Source organism: Anopheles cruzii, chromosome 3, assembly GCF_943734635.1.
Source record: "Anopheles cruzii chromosome 3, idAnoCruzAS_RS32_06, whole genome shotgun sequence".
Lineage (NCBI taxonomy): Eukaryota > Metazoa > Arthropoda > Insecta > Diptera > Culicidae > Anopheles > Anopheles cruzii.
The window spans coordinates 64,204,799-64,227,217 of NC_069145.1; the positions used below are offsets into that span (position 1 = coordinate 64,204,799).

General features: G+C 47.9%; 1 protein-coding gene across 1 annotated transcript in view; it reads left to right on the plus strand.

Annotated features, from left to right (window-relative positions):
- LOC128270778 (protein madd-4) overlaps positions 1-22,419 on the plus strand; it is a 143,453-nt gene that overhangs the window by 104,309 nt on the left and 16,725 nt on the right. The window contains exons 2-5 of the mRNA XM_053008196.1: positions 9,715-9,846; positions 10,955-11,107; positions 11,217-11,344; positions 14,692-14,863. Coding sequence (XP_052864156.1) covers positions 9,715-9,846; positions 10,955-11,107; positions 11,217-11,344; positions 14,692-14,863 — 585 coding nt within the window. The remainder of the gene's footprint in view (positions 1-9,714; positions 9,847-10,954; positions 11,108-11,216; positions 11,345-14,691; positions 14,864-22,419) is intronic.

Here is a 22,419-nt window from a genome sequence, read left to right on the forward strand (position 1 = left end):
ATCACACCAGCCGAACCACTTCCGGCAAATGACCACCCCATGTAAAACGGCGAACAAAGGGTCGACTATTTGCATAATATCCAATCTGCAAAAACTCTCGCATCTGTTCCCCATACCCCATACGCACTCACACACCCGAAACAGTGGCTCTTGGATTCCGGGAGGACCAAAGACAAGGGTCTCGCCATTCGCAAACCCCAGGCGCGACTTCTTCAAGGCCTGGCCGTCCTTGCCGACTGCCAGCTGCTTTGCTGCCATTTAAACTGATTAAAATGACCCTAAGTTCTTGGGACAACGTTCTCACACACACACAGCGAGGCCTTCCGCGTGCCCAAGAGCACCTCAGAAACCAAAATGGAAGCTTGTTTGCACGGTTTGCTCGTGCGCTTCGATCACACCTTGGGAGCTCGGTTCACGGCGTCCAAAATCCGATCACGCCTAAAACAAGCTGTACAAACCCCCCGGTGAAGCTGGTATTCGAGAACCGAAGCAGTAGGGACGCAGAACCTGGTGCCGGTGTTCACCACAGACATCCGGTAAAAATACGGACACAAGCTTCCTGCGGCGGATAGAAATTGGATTAAAATGGGAAACTTTGCACTTCCGGCGAGTATTGACCCCCGTGGCCCGGACGGCCAGCCAACTCGCCCGGGGAGGCCCCAGCGGTCCCATCCATTTCGTGGCCGTGCACTCCGTGAAACCGAAAATTAAATATTCAAACCAGTGTGGCTAATAAAATCATGGTAACTTTTAATAATTGATAAAATATTCATTACGGCACTTTTCGGCGGACGGGAGCGGATTACTCGCAAGGACGGGCCCATCGACGCCAACCAACGCCTCCGCTGTCGGTCCGGTTCGGGTTTTCATGCTTCCAAGATTGTGGATTCAAGTGCGAGCGAAAATAAAGGGATGAGCTTCAGGAGAGCGCAGATGGGCTGTTGGTCTTTAAATAAGTATACAAGTGGCGGGTTCCATGGCCCGCGGACGCTGGACTCGACCGTTTCAGTAGCTTAAAGAACGCAAATCCTGCCATTCGCACTGCTTTAGAGAGCATTTAGGGAAACCCGGAAAATCTTTGAGAATTAATTCACTTTTCGGTGGTAATTACCGAGCGCCAGCCACAGAAAGTGCAGCTTCCAATCCACAGCACCGACAATCGGTCTTTGAAGTGCTATCAACGCCAAAGTAATGCCATGACTATGTGCTTCGAGACCACCATTATCTGCCAAGATGGGATTGTTCCATTTTGATTGAAAATGAAAAGCTCAGTAAAAAAGGTAAACGATATTTCGCGTAAATATTGGAAAAATTGCTGCTTCTCATAATCACTAGACTAGATACATCATCCGTCCGCTGGCGCGCATTTGGCTTCGTTCCTCATTTGCCTACGATTGCTTTATGCTGGTCTCCTCCGAGAAATCGCAATCGACTCTCGAGGAAAAATGCGGGAAAAATAGCGCATACATTCCGCAGCTCTCGCTTCGTTCGGTTCGAACTTGCCAATATGGATCGGGGCAAGATAAATCCGAAAGTTGCGCCAAAGAACAAACGGTAAACTTTGATAAATCTTTTTTGCCGGCCAAGTTTTGCGATTCTTTCTCGATGCTCCAAAATAACTTCCATTCCATTTCATTGCCACGGAAGCGGTTACTGCCCGACGAGCAGACGGTCCAAAGTGCGGAGTACGGAGGAGCAAACGTTGTTAACACAGCGCCACAGTGTGTCGCTCGGTGAAAATGGAAAAGTTTTTTCCCTTTCAAATATTAATAATCGATGGCACGAAGCACTGGGGGCGAGAAAGAAAAGTCTCCCCGGGACCCGGACCCGCTTCGCCGTGTTTAACACCGATGACGTTATGAAGCATCGCTTGGTTAAAGGTAAACATCCGTAAAAGATGCATGATGCTTCATGTGTATCTTGTCCGTGTGTATTGTTGAACATGGTTTATTAATTACTTTTCCAAAGGCGTTGGTGCATATCAATTACTAATTCCCAGGCATTTTAGAGCGTTATGTGAATTCCAAGCAATCGCACAGATCGTAATGTCTATACAGAATGATGTCTATATAGAAATGATGTTGGCCTTTGCTATGTCGAAGGAAAGCTTTACGTTGAGTACGATACGTCAACAGTCCTCCAGTTTGGTATTTAAAAAGCACGATTAACTGTGAAATTGTGCAATTTAAAAATATTCGTTTAATGTTTCAACAATTATACGACCGACACTGACCCGCGTCGAATCTCTCGAAGCATAACTTTGCCCCACCGTAAAGCTCTTTGAAGCATTTATTTATTGGCTCAACGATAGCCGTTCCCAACCCAACAGTCTCCTGCGGACAAACTTTCGCAGTCAACTTTGGGCAATGCTTTAATCATTTGTTGCAAAACTATTTTCAGTCAACAAGCGGTCGCCACGCCATTATTAAATAGCGGGGAATGCAAATTGCTCACCATTTATAAAACAAACTCTTGGGCGCGTGCTTCAACGTTTGCCGGGTCCCAACTCCCAATTTAACTTTCACCCCCAAAACGCCGCCCCCCCAGAATGGCGCCCAGCAAAAGGATACAACCCCAGGAGGCACTTCAAGATGCGCCAGCGATCAGAGACTCGCCGCGCCGTGTGCCACATCGACGGTGAACTTTTCTTCGCCGTCGATGTCACCGATGTTCAACGTGGCCATCGCCGTAAACCGGTGCAGAGTGGACCGGTTCCAGCGCAAAATTGCATTGTCGTCGTAAAACATTTTCACTCCTCCGGGTTTTACATCCCTTCAGCAGGCCGCCATTTTTTGCCTTCGGCACCCAACGTCCCACTTTTTATGGTTAATCATATTCATGAATTTTACTACTCAAAGTGGAAAATATAATAAAAACCGGAATAATGCATCTCTATCACCACCCCAAACCCACGGGGGATCGTGGGATGACGAGGTGGCGAAAGGGTACCAGACCGCGCAATCCGCGGTGGACAGCGAGCGGGGTATCGTGTCACGTGTGGCGCAAGCACACGCGACACGCGGGGCCGGTGTATTGCAAAACAAAAATTATGCGCGACAGTAAAACGATTCACAACAAAGTGCAAAACTCACAAACAACTTTATATGCATTTTTATTTGTTGTACGCTCCTTCCGTGCGAGCACGGAGAGGAGAGAGAGCGAGAGGGCGAGAGAGAATGAAACCGAATCCTCGGCCCGGCTCGGGCTGAGTTGCATTAATCCGTCAGCCTGCCAGCATATTTTTTTCCGGAAAAATTGTGCATTCCCGCACATCGGTGCTCCGAATCCAACCTCAGCGGCTGCACTCCGCCGGTACTGGACCGTGGACGTAAACAGGAATGAGGCCCCCCGAAACGGTCCATGGATGGATTACCTCACGATGATGTTGGTTGCCAAAAACACGAAAAACAAAATCCTTCCGCCATCAGCGGTCGATTGCGGTGCCATTGAAAATAATTGCAATTCGGGAACATTGGCGAAAACGAATGGTGGCCAACATAAAACAAGGCGAAAAAAAACAAAAGGTAAAAATACCGCCAAACTGATTGATCCAATCAGCGGCACCGGAAATCGGACCTTTCGATTCGTAGTACTCGCCTGGGGCGAACGATGAAAACGCGCGAACCACACTTTTTTTTCGGCCCGTCCAATCATCGTTTCTGAAACTGGCGAAGCGATTCGATTCGCTGTAAGTTGGCGAAACGCTAGGCTAATTAATTTATTGAGTTTTCAGCACTTTGGGTTGCACACAGGACTCGATGATCTGCATCGTTCTTGTGCCTGGCTCGTGGAGTTGCTTTCGACGAGTGGCTGTTTCGGCTGAGACGGACAACCTAAGAGTCGCTCTCCCAAGGTAAAACCGATTTGATTGTTCAATAAAACGATAAACCATGTACCTGAACGTTACTGCCAATCGGAATCGCTTAGTTTCAATTAAAATAGTCATTTGAAAATTAACATGAATTAAAAGCACATGAAGCAATCCAAATGGATCCAAGCCGAGCTCATTTACTTTATTTGATCGACATTTTGCACCGCAAACAATTGCTGGAATGCCATTGGAAGACTCGCCGCCGAGTAAATGAAGCAAAAAAGGAGAAAAGCAGATAAATCTTTGCTGGTTTGCAGAAGTGCACGGGAGTTCGTTAAAATAGTTTGCTTAGTAAAAGGACGATCGAATGGGACGAGGTCCATGATAAGGGCCACTCTGGCACCGCACATCGAATTCATAATTCCATGTTCCACTTATCTTGCAACCCACTGCAACCCCTCGAAGCCAACGATCCGAGCTGCATCGGATGGCGTAGCTGGGCACTCGGTGGTGCCCAGTGTAACGCTGGGCCACCACAAGGGCCACCTGTGGCCACTATAACCACCGGGTCCTGGCGAGTCCTTTTTAAAGATGTCTTCACGTAAGTGTCACCCACGGAAACACGAGCCGACCCATCGCTTCCTGGCATATCGGAACGGCTCCGGAAGGTTGCCCCGAGCGGAGCCGGCAACAGGGCAACGAGACCCGGCACGGTACCGAGCTGACCGACAAGTACCATCCCAGGAACTTCGGCCGGAATTCGGACCGGAAAATGAATGGGAAATAAATCCGGCCGGTAAAAAGGCAATAGAGATAAGAGGGCTCCGTGCGCAGGACGGCTCCCTGGCTGAGACGACACAATTAAATGGACGTAGCCAGTGCGCAGAAAGCATGCCCGCTTCCTCGGGGACTCGGGCCATGGACGGCCGTGACACGGGCACCTCCCCCGGAAGGTGCAGGTGAAAGTGATTTAAGCCCTCAGCCGGGCTCGTGGGCTTCGTGGGCTTGGAGCTCCGATGGGCGGACGAGTGGCCGTTATCCAAACACTTTTATGCAAATGGGATCTTTTCTCTCTGCTCCTGTGAAGTGCATGTGCCATAGATCTGTTTGCTCAACCACACGGAGCGCACCTTGGGGCGTCGGTCGGGGCAGATGGCGAGACTATTTGAACAACCGACATCTGGCTTCATCGATGTCCACCACTTCAAAGCCCATCCCAAACGGTGCAGCCCAGTTGGCGTTGCGTTCCGGAGGCTTCCGGGGTTCACGTGGACTGACACACTCGGCGGGGCATTCGAGCGTGCCACGTCGAGGGAGAGACACCGGTGTCGACCCAACCGGAAGGGGGAAGCCATTTCCATATTTACAGTTCCACTCGGGGCGTGCGAGGCGCGCACAGGAGTAACTATGATAATTTTGATGCCAAATATTCAGATGACGGTAATCAGCTCAACACCTCGAATCGTTCGCTCTCGAGATGGGTGAAAGTGGGAAAGCAAACGAGGGTTTATGAACATATGCCTTCCTCGCTGAGTGTGATTCCGCAGAGTAAACCGATAGGTTACTGCAATACCTTCCCGGAGTTGGACCATTTAACCCTTTACTTCAAGGCTCAAGTCAAGGAGAAGCTGGTGCAAAATGTTTTGTTTTGAATTGAATGATCCCTCCTCAAATACTAACCTCAACCATAGCTCAATTTTTCCATACGTTCAAGCTGCTTAACAGCCACATTTATGCAATCGATCAACCAATCAGATGCGTGGCTATAAATGAGAGCAATCATCGTGATCCTTTAAATCTAAACGAGCAATTACAGCACACTTGCATCAAGCTTCCACATGCTACAGCATTTTCAGTCCAATAATAGCGTTTTCATTATTAAATTAAACCGTAATGTTGCGAAAAGCCCTACAAAATATACAAAAAAAAGGAATCTTGAACACAAACCAAATGAAAGTTTATGGTTTTTGACAAATAGAAAAAAAAATACACCGCCGCATAACTACGTTTGAAGAGCGCATTTATTTTAAGCTCAAAGGCATGTAACGCAGAAACTAATGTACCTTGCCATAGCCACAATAGACTTACTGTTATGCGATAAATTCGTTTGCCACTACCCCCTTTGTCGGAACGGTTGCTGCAAACCGCAGCTAATTAAATCTGATCACGATAAAGGCCCCGCAGGATGTAAAAGGATTACAGTTCCATCGAGAATCGTCCATTGATGGCACTCTGCATTCAGTAAATCTGTGAGCCAATGAGGGTGGCGTTTGTTGTTGAGTCAAAGATGCATACTTCAAACGTGGTCTAGTGAAAGTTCAGCAGTGCAGTAAATACGATCAGCATTTGTCAAACGAATGACATAAACGAAATTGTTAAGAGATGGATGGATCATATTTAACAACATTGTTGTCGGATGTCTGACATCTAACAAACACACCGAATAATATTCAACAAACGAATACTCCAAAACAAAGGTTTGTCGCAAAACAGTCCAAAGCAGAAGGACCTAGAGATGACTACCAGTGCCAGTACTTGTCAGTCCCATTGTTTTGACCCCCGTCAAGGCGCCACGCTACCGAACTGACAGGCTTGTGGTCTGATTTTGAAACCAACTATCCATTGGAGAGACCCTTATCTTACAGGACTGCTGTGTGGCTGAACTATCCCCCCAGCTCCTCGGTTGATCAAAAAAAGCGACTGACCGTTGTTGCTCCGAAACATGGCCTGTCTGGTTCCCGGGTTCTGATCCCGACATCGGCTCATCCCCACACCCGGTGCACCATGCCCAGCTTTCATGTCATGCTTTTGATGGTCATACAAATTATCAGCCATCCGCCGCGTTCCCATCTCTGCTTCGATTTGCGCCACGTCATCCACGCCATCGTCCACTCGAATGTATTCGTTTGGGTATCAGGACGCGTCAGAAGCTCAACAGCAGGCGAGCACAAACAAACCCGGCCCGGGTCCAGCGAATCCCGAAGGACTCGCCCCTGCCGCAGGGAATCCGGCAAGCCTCGCTGAATGACCACTCAGCCTCATCATCATCACCATCATCTTCATCAACGGCGTCAATAGAGAGCGGAGCGAGGCCATCTCGTCATTTTCGATGGCTTTAGACAGCGAACAACCAACACACGCACACCGACACCGAAAAAAACTACGGCCCCCCATTCATCGGGCCGTGTTTGGCTACACCATAAATCATGTCGGTCTCAATTCACTCCTTCTGGACCAATGACTCTCGAGTGTCCTATCAGCAGTCAGCCAACAGGGGTACTCCCCCCGGGGGCAACACCGAGAGGGGAGCCGTTGACTGAAGAGGTGTTGAAATTACGTTGTATGCAAATACAATACCCGGGAATCCCGTCCCGGCCCAACCGAAGGCGGCCGTATGTATGCGGAATCAGCAATTGAGCGGTACAAATGTTCACCGACAGGTGGCGCGACAGGTACCGCCTCTCTCGGTGGCACACGGCGGAATGTGGGCCACCTCCTAGCTCAATTTCAATCTGCCCCACTGGGGTACGTTACTCCTGCGAAGAAAGGATTGGGCCTAAGTTGGGACTTTACGGGGCTTTTGGGCCTATCCTTCGGTTGCGACTTCGAACTGTGTGAAGCGTGAAATGCATGCAAAAAGGGTTTCCCTGAATCATAAACAGATCATCACATGGCATCACAGCAGCCGCTTCGGGCCACGGTGAGGCTTTGGAAATTCAAAACCCGACTGTCATCCTGTCCTAATCATCGTTTCAGGCTTGGATGAGGCTCACCGAAAGCGACCTTCTCAGCATAGCTGGAACTCGTATCGTCGCCCGAGCGCACACATCAAGGAGCATCCATCCTTTCATTGACACTCCAGCGATGCCTCCAGCCGGTTGCCAGCTGGGTGGATCCAGGTATCGGATCCCACTCTGGGATACATGTTTTGTCACGTGTATCAATCACATCTCCGGAAAACGGAAGCACCGAGCTCTGCGGGGTTACGTTAGCCGATCGTCGGCAAATCAAATCCTCAAAAGTTGCTTCGGTTTTTTTTCCCTTTTGCCTTCTCGTTATCTCCGTTGGTGGACCAATCTGATTGGCCACACGAACCCACACAGGCTGGAGGAGGGCAGGCCGGGGTTTGATGCAATTGAAGCGAAAGCTGGACACATAATTGAATTGTGTAGCTCTGCGGGCCAGTGATGTCCGGCGGGATGCCCAGGAATGCCGTCTCAGTAACTTTGTCCCCGTACGTCGTACGATTTGTTTCCGGCTCGGCTGGCTAGCTTTCGATTTGCCCACAATTCCCTCCGGAGGGAGCGGCCGCCGGGCTCTGGGATGCAGTTCTAGGTTCACGGGTGTGCGTGAGTGGACCACACAGTTGTTGTTGTTGTTGTTGTTGTTGGCTTTACCCAAAGTTACTCGGCCCCGGTCCTCTGTTTGCTGCAAGATTTGTGATCGAGTTGTGGGAATTGGGATTTGCGACCTTTTCGGCCAGGCACGTGTAGGCGAAAAGGCTTTCGGCCGCCCACCGAGCGTTCCCGGAGGTCCGAAAACGAAACCGATGACTGGACTTGATGGATCTATGCTGTGGCCATTGCTGGGGCTGGCAGTGGGAACATTGGAACGGGTATGAAAAGTGTATGAGTTCGTTAGATGAATGAGTCAAGCATAATTTGTGAATCGTAATTGATTAATTTTGGAAAGAAAGTTTGGCAAAGCTTTGCTACGCAATCTAAAAGCTAAAGTTACTCTGTAGTGGCTTTAAGCATGAAGTATTTGAAATATCACGAATTATTTTTAAATTATAGGTAAAGTCATATTTCATTAAAATTTTTGTTAATTTCATAACTTTTTTTAATGTTTCAATTTTTCATAATTTTTAGATATTTAGCAATTTTGATCTTTTTTTTCCTATTTATTTCGCATAAAGAAAACAATCTTATTTCGTAAAGAGAATCAAATCCTAGAGATTAAGCCACTGTCGAGACGAGACAAGACGAAAAGATTAACTGTTAATATGGGCTCAGTCTTTTTGATGACCATCCCATCTTTCTACCCATCGGACCTAGTATAAAACTGCCAACGATCAAGCTCTGCAACGAACATCTGGAACCACTTCACCTAAATTAACTTGTTTGAATTGCAAAGGATTGGTGCAACGTTACATCAACAGTTACCGATTCAATTTGCGGTGTACACCGGCGGTGATGGCATTCCATAGCCATTCGATATTCCGGAACCTAGAAAGACTGTTCTCAATAGACGGAAAAGTAGCGTTGATACGCCCTCTCAAATCTCTGCTCCAACCTCATAAAACCTCGAGCAGATTGGTAGGGTTTATCACGGACCGACTAGTCTGTTGATTTGCATCTTGGATCGCCTTTTTTGCCATTCGTAGATTGTGCACTGCTCACCTCGGCAATCTTGCAGAGACCACATCTATCGTCAGCGAGAAGTGGTTAAAACACCACGCGCACGAGTGACCTGCTTGAGTCTGCATCCTTGCAGGCGGCTGCAGAATCAATAAGCACCGACAGCAGCATGCTCCTCGTTTCATGGTGCATGCTCCGTTTGCTCGACAAAGGCCACTGAAGTGGTGCCTGGGGGCTCGGTGCTGCTGATTGTTTCCTTCGAAGATGCGAGAAACGCCACATTAATGCCAATAATGGCCAACGCCTTCGCTCCTCCGTCGGTTCCGGTGGACTGGACGGCGTTCAATTAACGGGCACCATAAATGAGCAGTCAATTAAGGCGCTCGACGTGCGCCGTTCCTGGGGAGAAGCGCCACAGCCGGTGGCGCTGGGATTTTTCGATTATTGTGAGCTTAAAAATCAATTAATTTAGTTTATTTTCCAACTAACGCGCGCCCGCCTTCTCTAACGCATATGCCTTTTCTCTTTCTCTCTTTCTCACAGTGCCTGATTCTAACGTTGGCCAAGGCAGCGCACAGGGATAGCCGAGGAGGGGGTACGAATGCAACGCTAAGCACGTGGTCGCCGTCGGCGTCGTTCGCGGATCTGGAGGATGAGGACGACGAGGAGGTACAGGTGAGTCCACTTCGAAGAATGACCCACCGCCGGCGTTCAATTTTCCACCGAATCAAGATGCAATTAGATGGCTCGTAGCTGCACTTTCGCTCGATTTTCCGATTATCGTTCTCCTGTCTCTAGACTGGCACGTCGTTCCGATCTAACTGTCCGTTGCTGTTCCGGTTGTCCGGCGTTCTTCGTAGGTCCTGCCCGGGCACAGCACAACAATGGTCTTTAAAATTAGAAAATGCTTCGTGCGGATGTTCATTAGGGTTTCAGTGGAAATTGGAAATCACATTCCGAAACGAACCCATAAGCCAATTGTCTTCATGTTTATTCGGAAAATCCATCGATTCGAGTGAGCATGTCGCTATTTTCCATGAAATTCGATTCATTTTCCTTTTTTTCTGTAAAATAGAAAATGATAAAAAAGAATTCTATTTACATTCAAGGGCTATACTTCGTCATGATTATTACTTCAATTTTGAATGCAATATAACACATTCAAATATAACCATTCATTCAACATTCTGTTCTTTTGTCCCTCACTCAACTCCTCACTTTGTGAACAATTGTTGTCAGTACTGTTAGATACTAAGATAGAAAGTGATCCCGAAGGACCGCGCGGTAGAGCGAGAGAACAGGGGCCACGAGGGCCACTCACGGAGCGCTCCGAAATGAACTAATGAACTAATGATCCGTAATCTAACTAATCCCTTAGCCTATAAAAGCGCGTGCTGTTTAGTTGTTAAGTAGCTCTCTTATAAAAAATACACAACGTAGGAAAGTGACCCGCTCGTTTTTATTCAGTTCCCAACCATTTCGACCCAACGCAATTCCCGTACCCAACAAGTACTATTGGCTTAATTGTAGGATCAATTTGATCGCTATTCGCCCTTAGTTTGCAGCTTGATGGGAGTACTGAGTAGCTGATTTCTCCGGCTAATGCCTAGCGTTTACATCAACAACTATAAATTTAAGCAAAATTCATATTTCAATCGTTTGCCTTACATGTCGGATGATTGCTTTAACTAACAAAGTGAAATCAGTGCAACAACCCGTTTTTTGTAATCATCAAAATAACAACGTTAATTACTGCACGTTATGCTTTGGCTCTCGGTTCCAGAAACGAGCGAAAGCTCAGGGCTGGTCATCGTGGACCGAGTGGTCCACCTGTTCGCGGTCATGCGACGGTGGTGTTGCATATCAGTTGCGCCGGTGTCACGCACCCCACGGCTGCAAGGGGGACGCGGTGCGGTACAAAATTTGCAACATGCAGGTAAGGGAAAGCCACCCGCCAACCTCTGCTCGGACCGTGGCGCGCGAAGCATAATTGTAATTGAGCATAAATTTTTCCAACTTTCTTTTTTCGGTTCTCCATTACGCAGCCCTGCCCGGAGCAGCAAGATTTTCGGGCCCACCAGTGCTCGGCGTACGACGATGTGCCCTACGACGGGGCCCTGCTGAAGTGGACCCCACACTACGACTACTCGGAACCGTGTGCCCTCACCTGCAGGTACGTGCGGGGTGTAGATGGTTTTCAATTTTCCGCTGCGCCAGGGATATTATTTTCAATTACAAAGAGAAGAAAACATAAGCCAGCCAGCCAGCCAGAGAGAGAGAGAACATAATTTTCCCTTCCCCAGTGAGGCGCCACTCGACGGCGAAATTCAACAGTTTGCTCGTAACTCTTGATGTGGATAAAACGTCGCAATCGAAAAACAAGGGCTCCCTTTATTGATTTTATGTGGCAAAAAAAAACGCACCGGCAAAGTATTAAGCGTACGGTGCTTTATGAAGCTATTTTATCCCATTTTTACCTCTATTATGAGGCTTGTAATATGTATTCGACACATTATTTGGAACATTTAGCAACAACTGAATCCGTTTTCCACTAGAATGCGCTGCAATTTTCTGTTTTCCAGTTTGCCATCTTTGCAATGAAAAAAAAATTCTGAAACGATAAGAGCATATCTGAAAATGTGGACGGGAAATTATGAACAGATTGAGTATCAGTTAACAAAATTGCTAACCGAAGCTTCATTACCCAACATTACCTTTTTTTAAATTTCTTCACTTTTTGCTTTATTTCAACAATCGTTGGACAACGATTTTAGTAAATGACCGCAATAAGCAGATGAAGCGATGAATTCACAGAACATGCTTTGATTTAGTAGAGAGTTGGGTAAAACATGCAAACTGAGCGGTTTGTGGGCTGTTGTTCTATTTGCCTGCCTTTTTAAAGAACTTTTACAACTAACAACAGGACATAGTGTAGCACTTAAATTAACCATTAAATTGAGGAACAAGTTTAACCCTTCTGCAAAGCGCACGACACGCAAACGATTACAGAACATGATTTCAACATCAAACAAATCAAACAGAGCAAATGATTACAAAAGTATAATCGATAAACATTTTTGATGAACCACAATTTGAAACATAAACGAAGCGTGAAGAGCAATTGAAATGAGGCAATCATGTGGCACGATGTTCGACGCATTAGTTGCAATGCAACAGTAGAAAAATTTATTATAATAACCATGGACACATGAAACGCATTACAACGGAAATGTTTCTGTTCTTCCCGCGTGTTGGCCGCGTAAAATCTGCCTAAACGAGGCAACGTGGTAAGCAAGCTGCACACCAACGAACATCAGTCGCCATCGGTCCGGTTGTTTCTTGTTCCACAAGTCAGAACAAATTATTGGTAGAGAAAGGCCTAAAGGCCCGCTGCCGTCGGCCGCCTTCCGAGCCGCTGTCTTCTTTTCCGGCTTTCCGGCCGAATTCGATCAAACTCAATCTGGCTAATTAACTTTTATCATCCTCCGGTGGGCGAACGGCAGGCAGTGATATCGGCTCGGCGTGCAGTCATCTGGCAGAAATCAATTATTCGCTACCTTCCGCTAAAAGCAAAGCAAGCCATTCGTCCATTCGCTCCGACGGGAGTTCGCCCGACACAGGACGAGCAATATCTATCGATATCCCGTGCGATAAAAGAACATCCTTCCGAGAACGCTAAGCCGGAAAGCCTTCGAAACATTCGACTCTGTGCAGCCGCTTTTAAGTGCGGCTCCTCAGTACCGAGACGGCGGGGGACACTCCTGTGCCGCCGCCGGACGGTCGGGCGAAAAACTTCCTTATCCGGTAGCAAAAGTTTTAGTCCTGCCGCGTCGCTCATCTCGTCTGTTCGTAGCGACGCTGCGACGGTGGTGATGATTTAAGTTCCGATTCCGAGCTTCCGAGGTTGAAAGAAAATTGGCAGTCCTGGGCGTGCGTCCCGACAGCATCTACTGTGCCTCGCGATCAAAGACTGGCAACCGGCTAAGCAGTTTCTCTGGAGCAACTTCTTATCAGGATCAGCCATATCTATCGCATCAGAGCTTCTCGGCGCAGCGACATCTCGCCGGAGGCGTTGAAGCCGCCCGCTTCACGTTGGGTTCTTTGAATTCCACCAACATACCTGTCTGCTAGGCCCGTTCTGAGATGGCGAGACTGCACCGACGGTGTAGGGATGCCCTATTGCAGGCCAGGACCGCTCGACATACCAGCTACGTCAGGAGCTAGATATTAACATGGACCCGGGCTTGCTACCTTACGAAACTATGTTTGATCCTCTACGAATAGTTTCAATACCCGGTGCAAAGACTACTCCAGGCGATTTTAGAGTCTTCAGTTCTATTGAGACATGAGCACGGTCTCCCGTCTTCAAGCATCCGGTGCGATGGGCTGAAAGAGGTTGGCAATATCATCATCATAAAATGGGCGGCAGCATGCTGCTTTTTTCAAAAGTTAATCAAACATAATGCTCCCCGTGAAGTCGTTCGTTTTGATTTATGTTATTGTGTATCCTTCTTCCTGGTCATTCCTTCTTCCCCGCTGGCCGATCTCAAAAAGGATAAGATAGATGGTAATTAAATCATAACTCAAATGCATTTTCAGAAGCTTCGTTAAAAGTCTAAACTTTACGGAGATGTTAATTAAAAATGCAATAAACACGGCAGGAAGTTCGGGTTTTAATCAATCGTTTACTGTGAAAGCTCCGCTCTAAGCTCTACGAAACGACCCGGTTCTATTACAACATGGTTCGTCAATTCTCGAGTCCGTGAAAATAGTTGAATATTGAGTAAAAATTATGAAACGATACGTAAGGTTCTAATCTTAAGTAGGTCGGTAACGTTTGATAAACATGTTCGAAACATGCAAACAAACTTTCAAGCAAAACATTTTTTTTTATATTTAGGGATTTGTTTTCCATTTGTAGGTTCTTGAAATTGTTCGGCATCCGAAAGAATATTCCTCCGTTAACCTAAATATAAAGAAACTCGGGTTAAACTAGTGACACAATTTGCGTGTCAATCTCGGAACGGATTACGTCACGTAGCAGCAGCGTGGCGCTCTGCCTTTACCGAGATCTTTTTTTCAATAAAAGTTTGTTTATTGGCGCTGGACGCGTTCCGTGAAATTGTTGATCTTGTTGGCTTCACTGTCGACGTCGGTCGATGTCCTCCGAGGTTTCGCCCTGTGGCCACAGACCAAAATCACCCAACGCCCGCAGCGTCATTAAACGCTGCGGCACCGCAATTTGCGCCGACGACGGCGACGAACTAATGAATTTACTTTCATCAGACGCTCGGTTTTATCGCGCGACTCTTGTGTTATCCGACCATAAAAGAGGCCACCGATAAAGGAGTTGTGGACGCCCTCGCTCGCCCGATTTTGGCCTTGGTTTCACTTACTACAACCAGTTTCGCAGGCGGTCTGGCAGGCGCTTTAAGAAACGATAAAAGATGCAAGCCCTTCTTGCACAGGGGAACTTGCACAGAAACTAACCCAACTCTCCTTCACGATGACTGCTTACAGGGGCCGCCCGCAGCACCTGCTGGAGGACATGCCGGACTCGGCCGGAGCCAGCGAGTCGTTCCCCATCAGCGACGACGAGCCGAGCGTCATCGTGCAGCTCTCGAACCGCGTCCAGGACGGTACCAGATGTCGCCCGGGCAGCCTCGACATGTGCATCCAGGGAAAGTGCCAGGTAAAACGCCATGCTTTATGTTCTATTTTCACCTCCCTCCCCCGCTTCCCGTAACCGTGCCTCCCACGATGTCCACCAGCAGCGCTAGAAAATCCTCCAACTCTTAATCCAGAGCAAGACGAAGGAAGCGGCGAGATAGCGGAACTCAGCCAAAGCCAACGGCGCGACAGATTTACAACAGTTTCTCAACGACGAGCTGAGTTTTCATCCGCCCAGGAAAGCCCCTCGGCGAACCCGGCTAAGGTGCACCCCCCGCAAAGGGGTCCCGCAGGCAAAGATGTAAGAAGTTGGCACAGTCTTTTCAGGATCACCTTCTCACCGCTGAAACGCCGGCCCCGGCGCCGAGGGACGGACTCCAAGAAGTTTTGAAGCCGTCGACTAAAGCCACAAGAGTTTCGCACACTCATCTTACACACAAACTTCGAGACGCTTCGTGCGCTCGTCACGGTGCAAAGTTTTTCGATTAATGCACAAAAATGTCCCCGTTCCCCCCCTGGGAGGGTGACGGCCCTAGAGCACTCGCCATTGTCGAAAGTGTAACGTGTTCGGCATAAAGTTTTCCCACGCGTAATTGCACTCACACGCACTCGGCCCGGATGTTTGTATTCATAAAGCCTACGATTATGTTGTGTAATGATCTCGATGATGATGATGATGATGATGATGATGATGATGATGGCGGTGATGATGCTACTTTGACGGCTTTTCCGACATGGGGTCGAGTGAGCGTTGATTACCGCACAAAAAACGACCAACAATAACTCAACAATGGGTGCATTTCCTTTTTGTTTTGTGCCTCACACGTGTAGTGTACGGGCCCCTAGATCCTTAGAGGATCTAACGGCGCATGAAAGAAAGGACGAATGTCGTCCTGCAACAAGGGCCCAGGGCGATGTCTTGGAGGTGGTATCGACAAACTGGAAATAAAACGCTTCCATTCTCGGTCTTTTCCTTGAGCGTTCTCTCTTTCTCTCTCATGCGCTCTGCCCGGGGCGCCCATTGCTCTGAGTCTGATGGTCCTTTTCCAAGATTTCCATATGCCGGGCCGGGGTTCCTTTCGTGAGGACCATTTATTTACAGACGCCGTTGCAAAAACCAACCTCCCCAGGACAACCCGAAAGCATACGGTGTTTTGTGGTGTAGTTGAGGTTCCGATCCCGTGTGCTACAAGACACATTGTCCACCGGGTCGGGTCCGGAGCGGGAATCGGGTGCTGTTTTTGCCATCTGCCATCCACGTGTAGTGGCAGCAACATCGACACCTAGACCGGTCGTACGGACAGGTTGATGACAGTAGCTACCGAGTTAGCTAGGGATGGTGTGTGAACCGACACCGCCGACACTCCGAAGGGGTTCGGAGTAGTTACATCATCCGGTGTGTGCCCGAACAGCCGACAGGATTCCACCACACCGTGGATGCCGAGGGAGTGTAAAAGTCAAACCGATGCAATCGTCAGTTCATGACCCAATTAAATAAAATTGGAACCGAACGGAATGGACGCACCGAGGGGACCATATGAAAGCTTACGGGCGAGACCTTCGAGGTGCCACCTTATGATGCTCCGAACTGCTAATTGACTTCGCAAGAAGTGAGCGTTATTTCGGCAACCCGACGGTGCATTCGAGGAAAATTCTCTTTAATTAATTTACGCTACAAAAACGAACTGGAATAGCGCAGTTTTTCTACGTTTCGGGAGCGCGCAACCAAAACTTGGCCCCGATTTCGGTAGGATTCCATTTGGTAAGGCTGGTCTTCGAAACCATGGGGTTGCTCTGAAAGTTATGGGGTGTTTATGGCAATGTATTGACATCCTAACAGGACTGACTCATAAAACAACTAATAAAGGCGCTAGCATTAGGTTGATTCTAAAGTGATAGTATCTGCATGTGCCGTCACTTTTTCAAGAAGTGGACTGTGCCGTACTTATATTTTTAGAATAACTTCCACGAAACCTTTACTGATTTCATAAATGTTCTAAAGTGCTTCTATTCTTTTAAAAATTCTTCAGCCGTAAATCTTCACTTATAACAATATTTTTGTCAGAAATGTTTTGTATATAAAGTCACGTCAAGTTAAATTTGCCTTTAATTACGGGGGTTCGAAACTAATGAAATAGAATAGAATGAGTATATTTTTTACCATCATCTACATACTATTTACCAATATCTTTCCTATAATTCCTGCCCCGTTTAATCTGATACCTTCCAACTAGAAAGTCACAACTTCTTTTCTCCAAACGGAGAGGAAGCAATTGCTTTTCTATTCTACGGCGCACGATTGAATGGTCCAATAAATGGAGTGAATGTTCTAAACCTGGAAAACCCAAATGAACAAACCGCTTTCGCTCATCGCTTTCGGGCGCACCCAATTTAGTGAAATAAAACCGGCTACTCGCAACCGCGGCCGATTGCTGCGTTCACTGCAGGACCTAAGCTACGGACCGGTGGGGCTGGTGGGCTCCGAAACCTGTAAACTTCCCACCCATAAAAGCGTTGACCCCTTTTTGTGTTGGGCCGCGATTTAATAAACCGTCAATCGCAAATCCGCAGCTGATGTTTCGTGTCTGGCCGAACATGACTGCTGAGCTGAGGGTAGTGCGAGAAACGGAACAGTCCGGAAAAAAATTCATGCAACCCGCCCGTCGATCCCGTGTGTGGCCGTTTCACGCATTTGCGAAAGTGCTATCAGTGCCGGGCCGTGCGGGTGGCCCGAAATCGTACGTATGTATGCATGCGATGCAAATAGCGGCATAAAATATGGACGAAACTTTACGGTGCTGAATATGTTACGAGCGTTCGCTTCGCTCGGTGTTATGTTTTTGGGGGCGCTTTCACTTGCCTTTTTTTCTGGCCCGTGCCAAGCTGCCAAACAACGCCGGGTAGTTTGGTTCAAATCGTCAAACATCGTGCCCAGAGGCCCGTCGTCCTTCGATCTGTGCAAATGAATATAAAAATAAACAAAACAGAGCATTTTGTGGATAACACACTAAACACACTACTTCCCCGGTAGCTTGGGCTCGTATTTTATTTGACCCCAACAATGGGCCCGGCCCATTCGGTGCTCGTCTCTCCGTTCGACTCCATTGTTTCATGGAACCCCATTCCATTCCGACCCCGTTCCGCGGCGCGTTGGGTTTTGCGAACTCCGCAAAAGGAAAATCTATTTTTCCGACACTGACGATGCTTCAAAGGGAGCCCTGTTCGAGTGATACGAGCCGAGTCCGAAGGGTTTTGCGAAACGGAATCCATCGGATCTCCTCTCGAAGCCTACAGCTCCATAGGGGGGCGATAATAATTTAAGTAAGGCGCAGCATCCGCACACACCACCCTCCGGTCAGGGGGCTCGTTGTTGGGCACCCGGGACCTCCCTGCAGATCCTTGGACCAACTTTGCAACATAATGGCGCCTGATGGTTTGACCTTCCGGGGCATCGAACGTCGGAGTCGCATTGGGCGAAGCTTTCATGCCCGATACGTTGGCGAACTTCCGGTTCGTTTGTAGTGAGCGAGAGAGAGAGATAATTTTTGGGGCAAAATTAAATTTGGCAATAATTTATTACGGACGCCGGCTTTGGATGCTGATAATTGGGGCGGAACCCGGCACCTTCTGACAGGTGATTGAGGCCCGTAGCAGAGCGATCGCATTTGCGGATGTTCCGACCTGACTTTTGCTTCCTTAAAGTATCTCCGAGCGACCTCTGGCCCGGGCAAAAATCAGAGCACGACCACAAAACTCATCGGTCCACGGGGTCGGGTCGGGGGGAGGATGTCGCCAAAGAAATTGCCTGTACGCGGCGTGCTTGCAGAAAAACCGGAAGCTCACGCCGTTCATTTGAATATAGATTTGATTACTTCGTGTGGTCCGCCGGAGCGGGATTGCTGATGGCCAATTTCAGCCTTCCATCCGTTCGATGGACCAATCGATAGGAACCCCGGCGGCCGGAACGATGGGAAAGTCCAATCTCGCTTCCGTCCGAATTCCTCCGTATCTTCGGGGGAGCGGTCTGGGAGCCTGGAGATTGAATCATTAAACGATTAGAGCATGAGTGGGGCACACAGAAGAGAAAGAAGCAGAAGGTCAGTCCCATAAAATCCAACACGGAATGGTGACCGCCACCGGAAGTCGGAAGCTGCTGCCGGCCGGGGCCAGCTAAGCCTCTGTCGGAGCCCCCAGACAGCCGGAACAGATTGTCCATTATCAGGTCCAGGGGATCAAGTAGCTCAAGTGTTACCGGGCCGTCCTTCGGCCGGTTGGCAGGCGGACTGCCCAACCACCGGGCAAGAGAAAAACAAATAGAAAGCAAAAAGCGAGAGCGTCCACCGGCCTGTCCGAGGGTAGACTTTGTTGGCCCAACGGCGGGCGTCGAGGAGCCTGGCGAGGCCTCGTTGTTGGCCTATGATTACATGATTGTTATTGGACTCCTGCCCTGATCGAATATGCGTACGCATCCAACCCTGCGAGTGGCTGGCCGTACGCCAATGATTGATCGATTCCCTTTCGCCAACGATGGTCGCCCTGGATGAATGCGGACTCTGGAGGTTGGTGCGGTTTCTCGGCGGATTGTGGTCTCCACAGAACCCAGTGGCCAGTCAACCCGCAGGCCCTTCCCTCGCGGCAGTCCCATCACCGAACCCAGACTGCTTATGTTTTCTTATGCTACATTATACAGCTAATAAAATGTCTCGATGAATTATTAATACAATGACTGTTATTTAAAAGGGGCTCCACGGGTCCGGGCTGGGCTGGGCGCTCTGCAGGAGTCTCTGCCCCCAATTGGTATTCGAGCTTTTTAATGACGCACAAATTAGTAGAATTGCGCACTCCTTTTCGAGGCGCGTGCCTCCGGGCAGGCGATCCTATCGGAACCGCTACCGGGCATACCGGGGCCCGGGCTCAGCGAATGGCGAAACAAAACACATGTAGCATAAATACAACCGAAATGATTTATGGTAATTATGGCACTCTCGGTTGGACCTCCGCAGGCGATTCTGCAGGCCAAGTTTCTTCCTTTTTTTGCTTGGCACGTTAAATTAAACGATTTGAATTCGAGCCTCTCGTACCCGTAGATTAGTCTTCGGGGTGTCGAGCGGATGAAAACGAGCGGGAAAAAGAAAACCTAGCATAATCTAATGCCACATTGCTTAACCGTGTTTAAACTTTATGGTTCCCGTAATAAGAGTTGCCCAATGGAAGGCAAGCATTACAAGATTTTGTTTTGGAATAACCAAATTGCAAAATAATTTCAATTTCAAATAATTGTATACTACTGTGACCAAAAACAAACGGAAAACTGTTTTCGTTGAACAGTTTCGTGATGTGGTGCATCATGAGTTCCTTCCAAATGGCCAAACTGTCAACAAAGAAAACCAGTTCAGTGTTTTGCTTCGTTTCCATAATGCTGTAATTAAAACAGGACCGGTTTTGTGGAGAAACAATTCTCGTGATGTTTTTGCATCATATTTTCGTAATCATTTCGACGCAAACTCGGCCCAGATCGTTCCGCAATCAACGAATTCGTCCGACAGGACACCATGTGAATTGTGGCTATTTGCTAAACTCAAGAGACCGATCCGAGGACACCTTTTACAGCTGATAGTTGAGATAGAAGCCCAAACGAAGAATGTTTTGAACACTATTCCTAAACATAACTTTTCGGACTGTCTCGAAAATTGTAACAAATGTAGACATAGGATTATTGCATAGAGCAGGGATTAATTTAAATGTAATTTTATAGACTTAATAGAATAAAGACATATTTTATGTGATATAAGCGATGTCCTGATATATTTTAAACACGTTCGTACTGAACGCTTTGCGAGTTCCAGTTTCCAGCTCTAAGGCTTTCTCTATTTATGTCATTCCGCAAAATATGCTTATTGAATTGTGTAACTCGCTTCAAGACCATGGCATTTAAAACATAAACTTAAAGACATTCTTTTAGCAGTCACATGCCCACAAGCGTTACGAAATTCCGACTTATCTGCGCCATCGCAATTAATTTCCAACGCTTTTCGCCTAAACTCTCTAAGGTTGGCCGTTTTTTCCGCAGAATGGTTTGTTTTTCTGATGAAAACCTTTCAACGTTATTTGTGTGTGTGTGTGTGTGTGTTGTTTTGTCCATCATTTTTTAATGTTACGATGGGATGATGCACCCTGCCATCGGACGTACCTTAAAATCGTCCTGTTTTGTTTTTCGGGAAATTGGAAAACTTTTCCAGTGATTATTTAATGAGAAAAGCCCTTGTCTAATTTAAAGCCACGGCAAAGTAAACACGCCCGATGTGTTCCACTTAACTTCCATCTGCAAACCTTGGCGGTAAGGGCCCGAGGGGCCGAGGTAAAAGAGGTCGCTACCTAATACAAAGTTATTTTATTGTTTAACGTTTTCGAGATATTCTAAAAATGCCTCCCAACACTCTTATAAATAGTTTGTTTGTGATTTCACGATTCGCCGAAATAGAATAACTCGCCTCGCGCAAACACAAACACGTCCCAGGGTACGAAATTCCAACGAACTCTCTCTTCGGAAAAGAGTTACGAGCGCAATTCCTAAAGTCCCAAAAGTTTCACTTCCCTCAGCCAAAGGATGATGAGTATCTTGTCGCGTAACTTTTCGTGTCATCTCGGTCTAATCCGTGGCCCGGACATACTTTCGCATCGCGCTAATCACACTCAATAAAACACTTGCCCGCGTATCGGACCCAGCAAGTTGGCCGGAGCTACGCTCGGCGAGTGTTTTTAAGACCCGGTTCGCCGAAACGACACCATCAACCCGGTGGGCGGTGAGTGCAGTCTCCGGCGCTTTGATCTCATCTGGCGTCGAAGAAAGTGGAAAACTTTTCCCTGCCCCGGAAGCGTCAGTTATTATTTAACAAATAAGCTTCAATGCGCGGGAGATGCCATGGCATGTCCGTTTTCAACGGGCAGGAGGCGCATAAAATCGGTTGAGACTGTAGCAGGAAAAATCTCGTCGCCCGGTTTGTCCACTGAAGAATGTTTTAGAAATCCATTATTTGCGCACTCGTCCGTTCTCTAATCTGGACTACGTTGCTCATGCCCAGACGGCAGTGTATTTGAATAAACTTTAAGGATTCCCTTTAACCATTGAATGCTCCTCTTTCGGGAGCTCCAAAGTAAAGCACCGGCAAAAGGTTGGCTGCTGCATTGGGTGCCACTTTTGGGTGCAAAAAGTCTCTCTTACCTTCACACTAAACTTCGCTCCGGTTCGCCACGGTCACTGAAGATGGCCTCCACACTGGTCTCCCTTTTCTTAGGTTCTGAGGTTCTTATTGGGTAATGAATATTTAAAGGCACTCCGCGACCAGTCCGGGCATCCGGGGGCAAACACGGAATTAAAACATTGATTTTGGTTGTTACGCTCGCCCTTTTTTCGTACGGCACTACTTGGCGTGGAATTGAGTTAACAGCAATCGGGCCCAGGTTTCAGCATAACGAAGGTAGGCCAAAGTCCAGGATTGGAACATTCTGATCGATTGAAGCGAACTCTAATGTGCGAAACCACTGAGGCCATCTGTAGCCGTTTTAATCCGAAGAAAC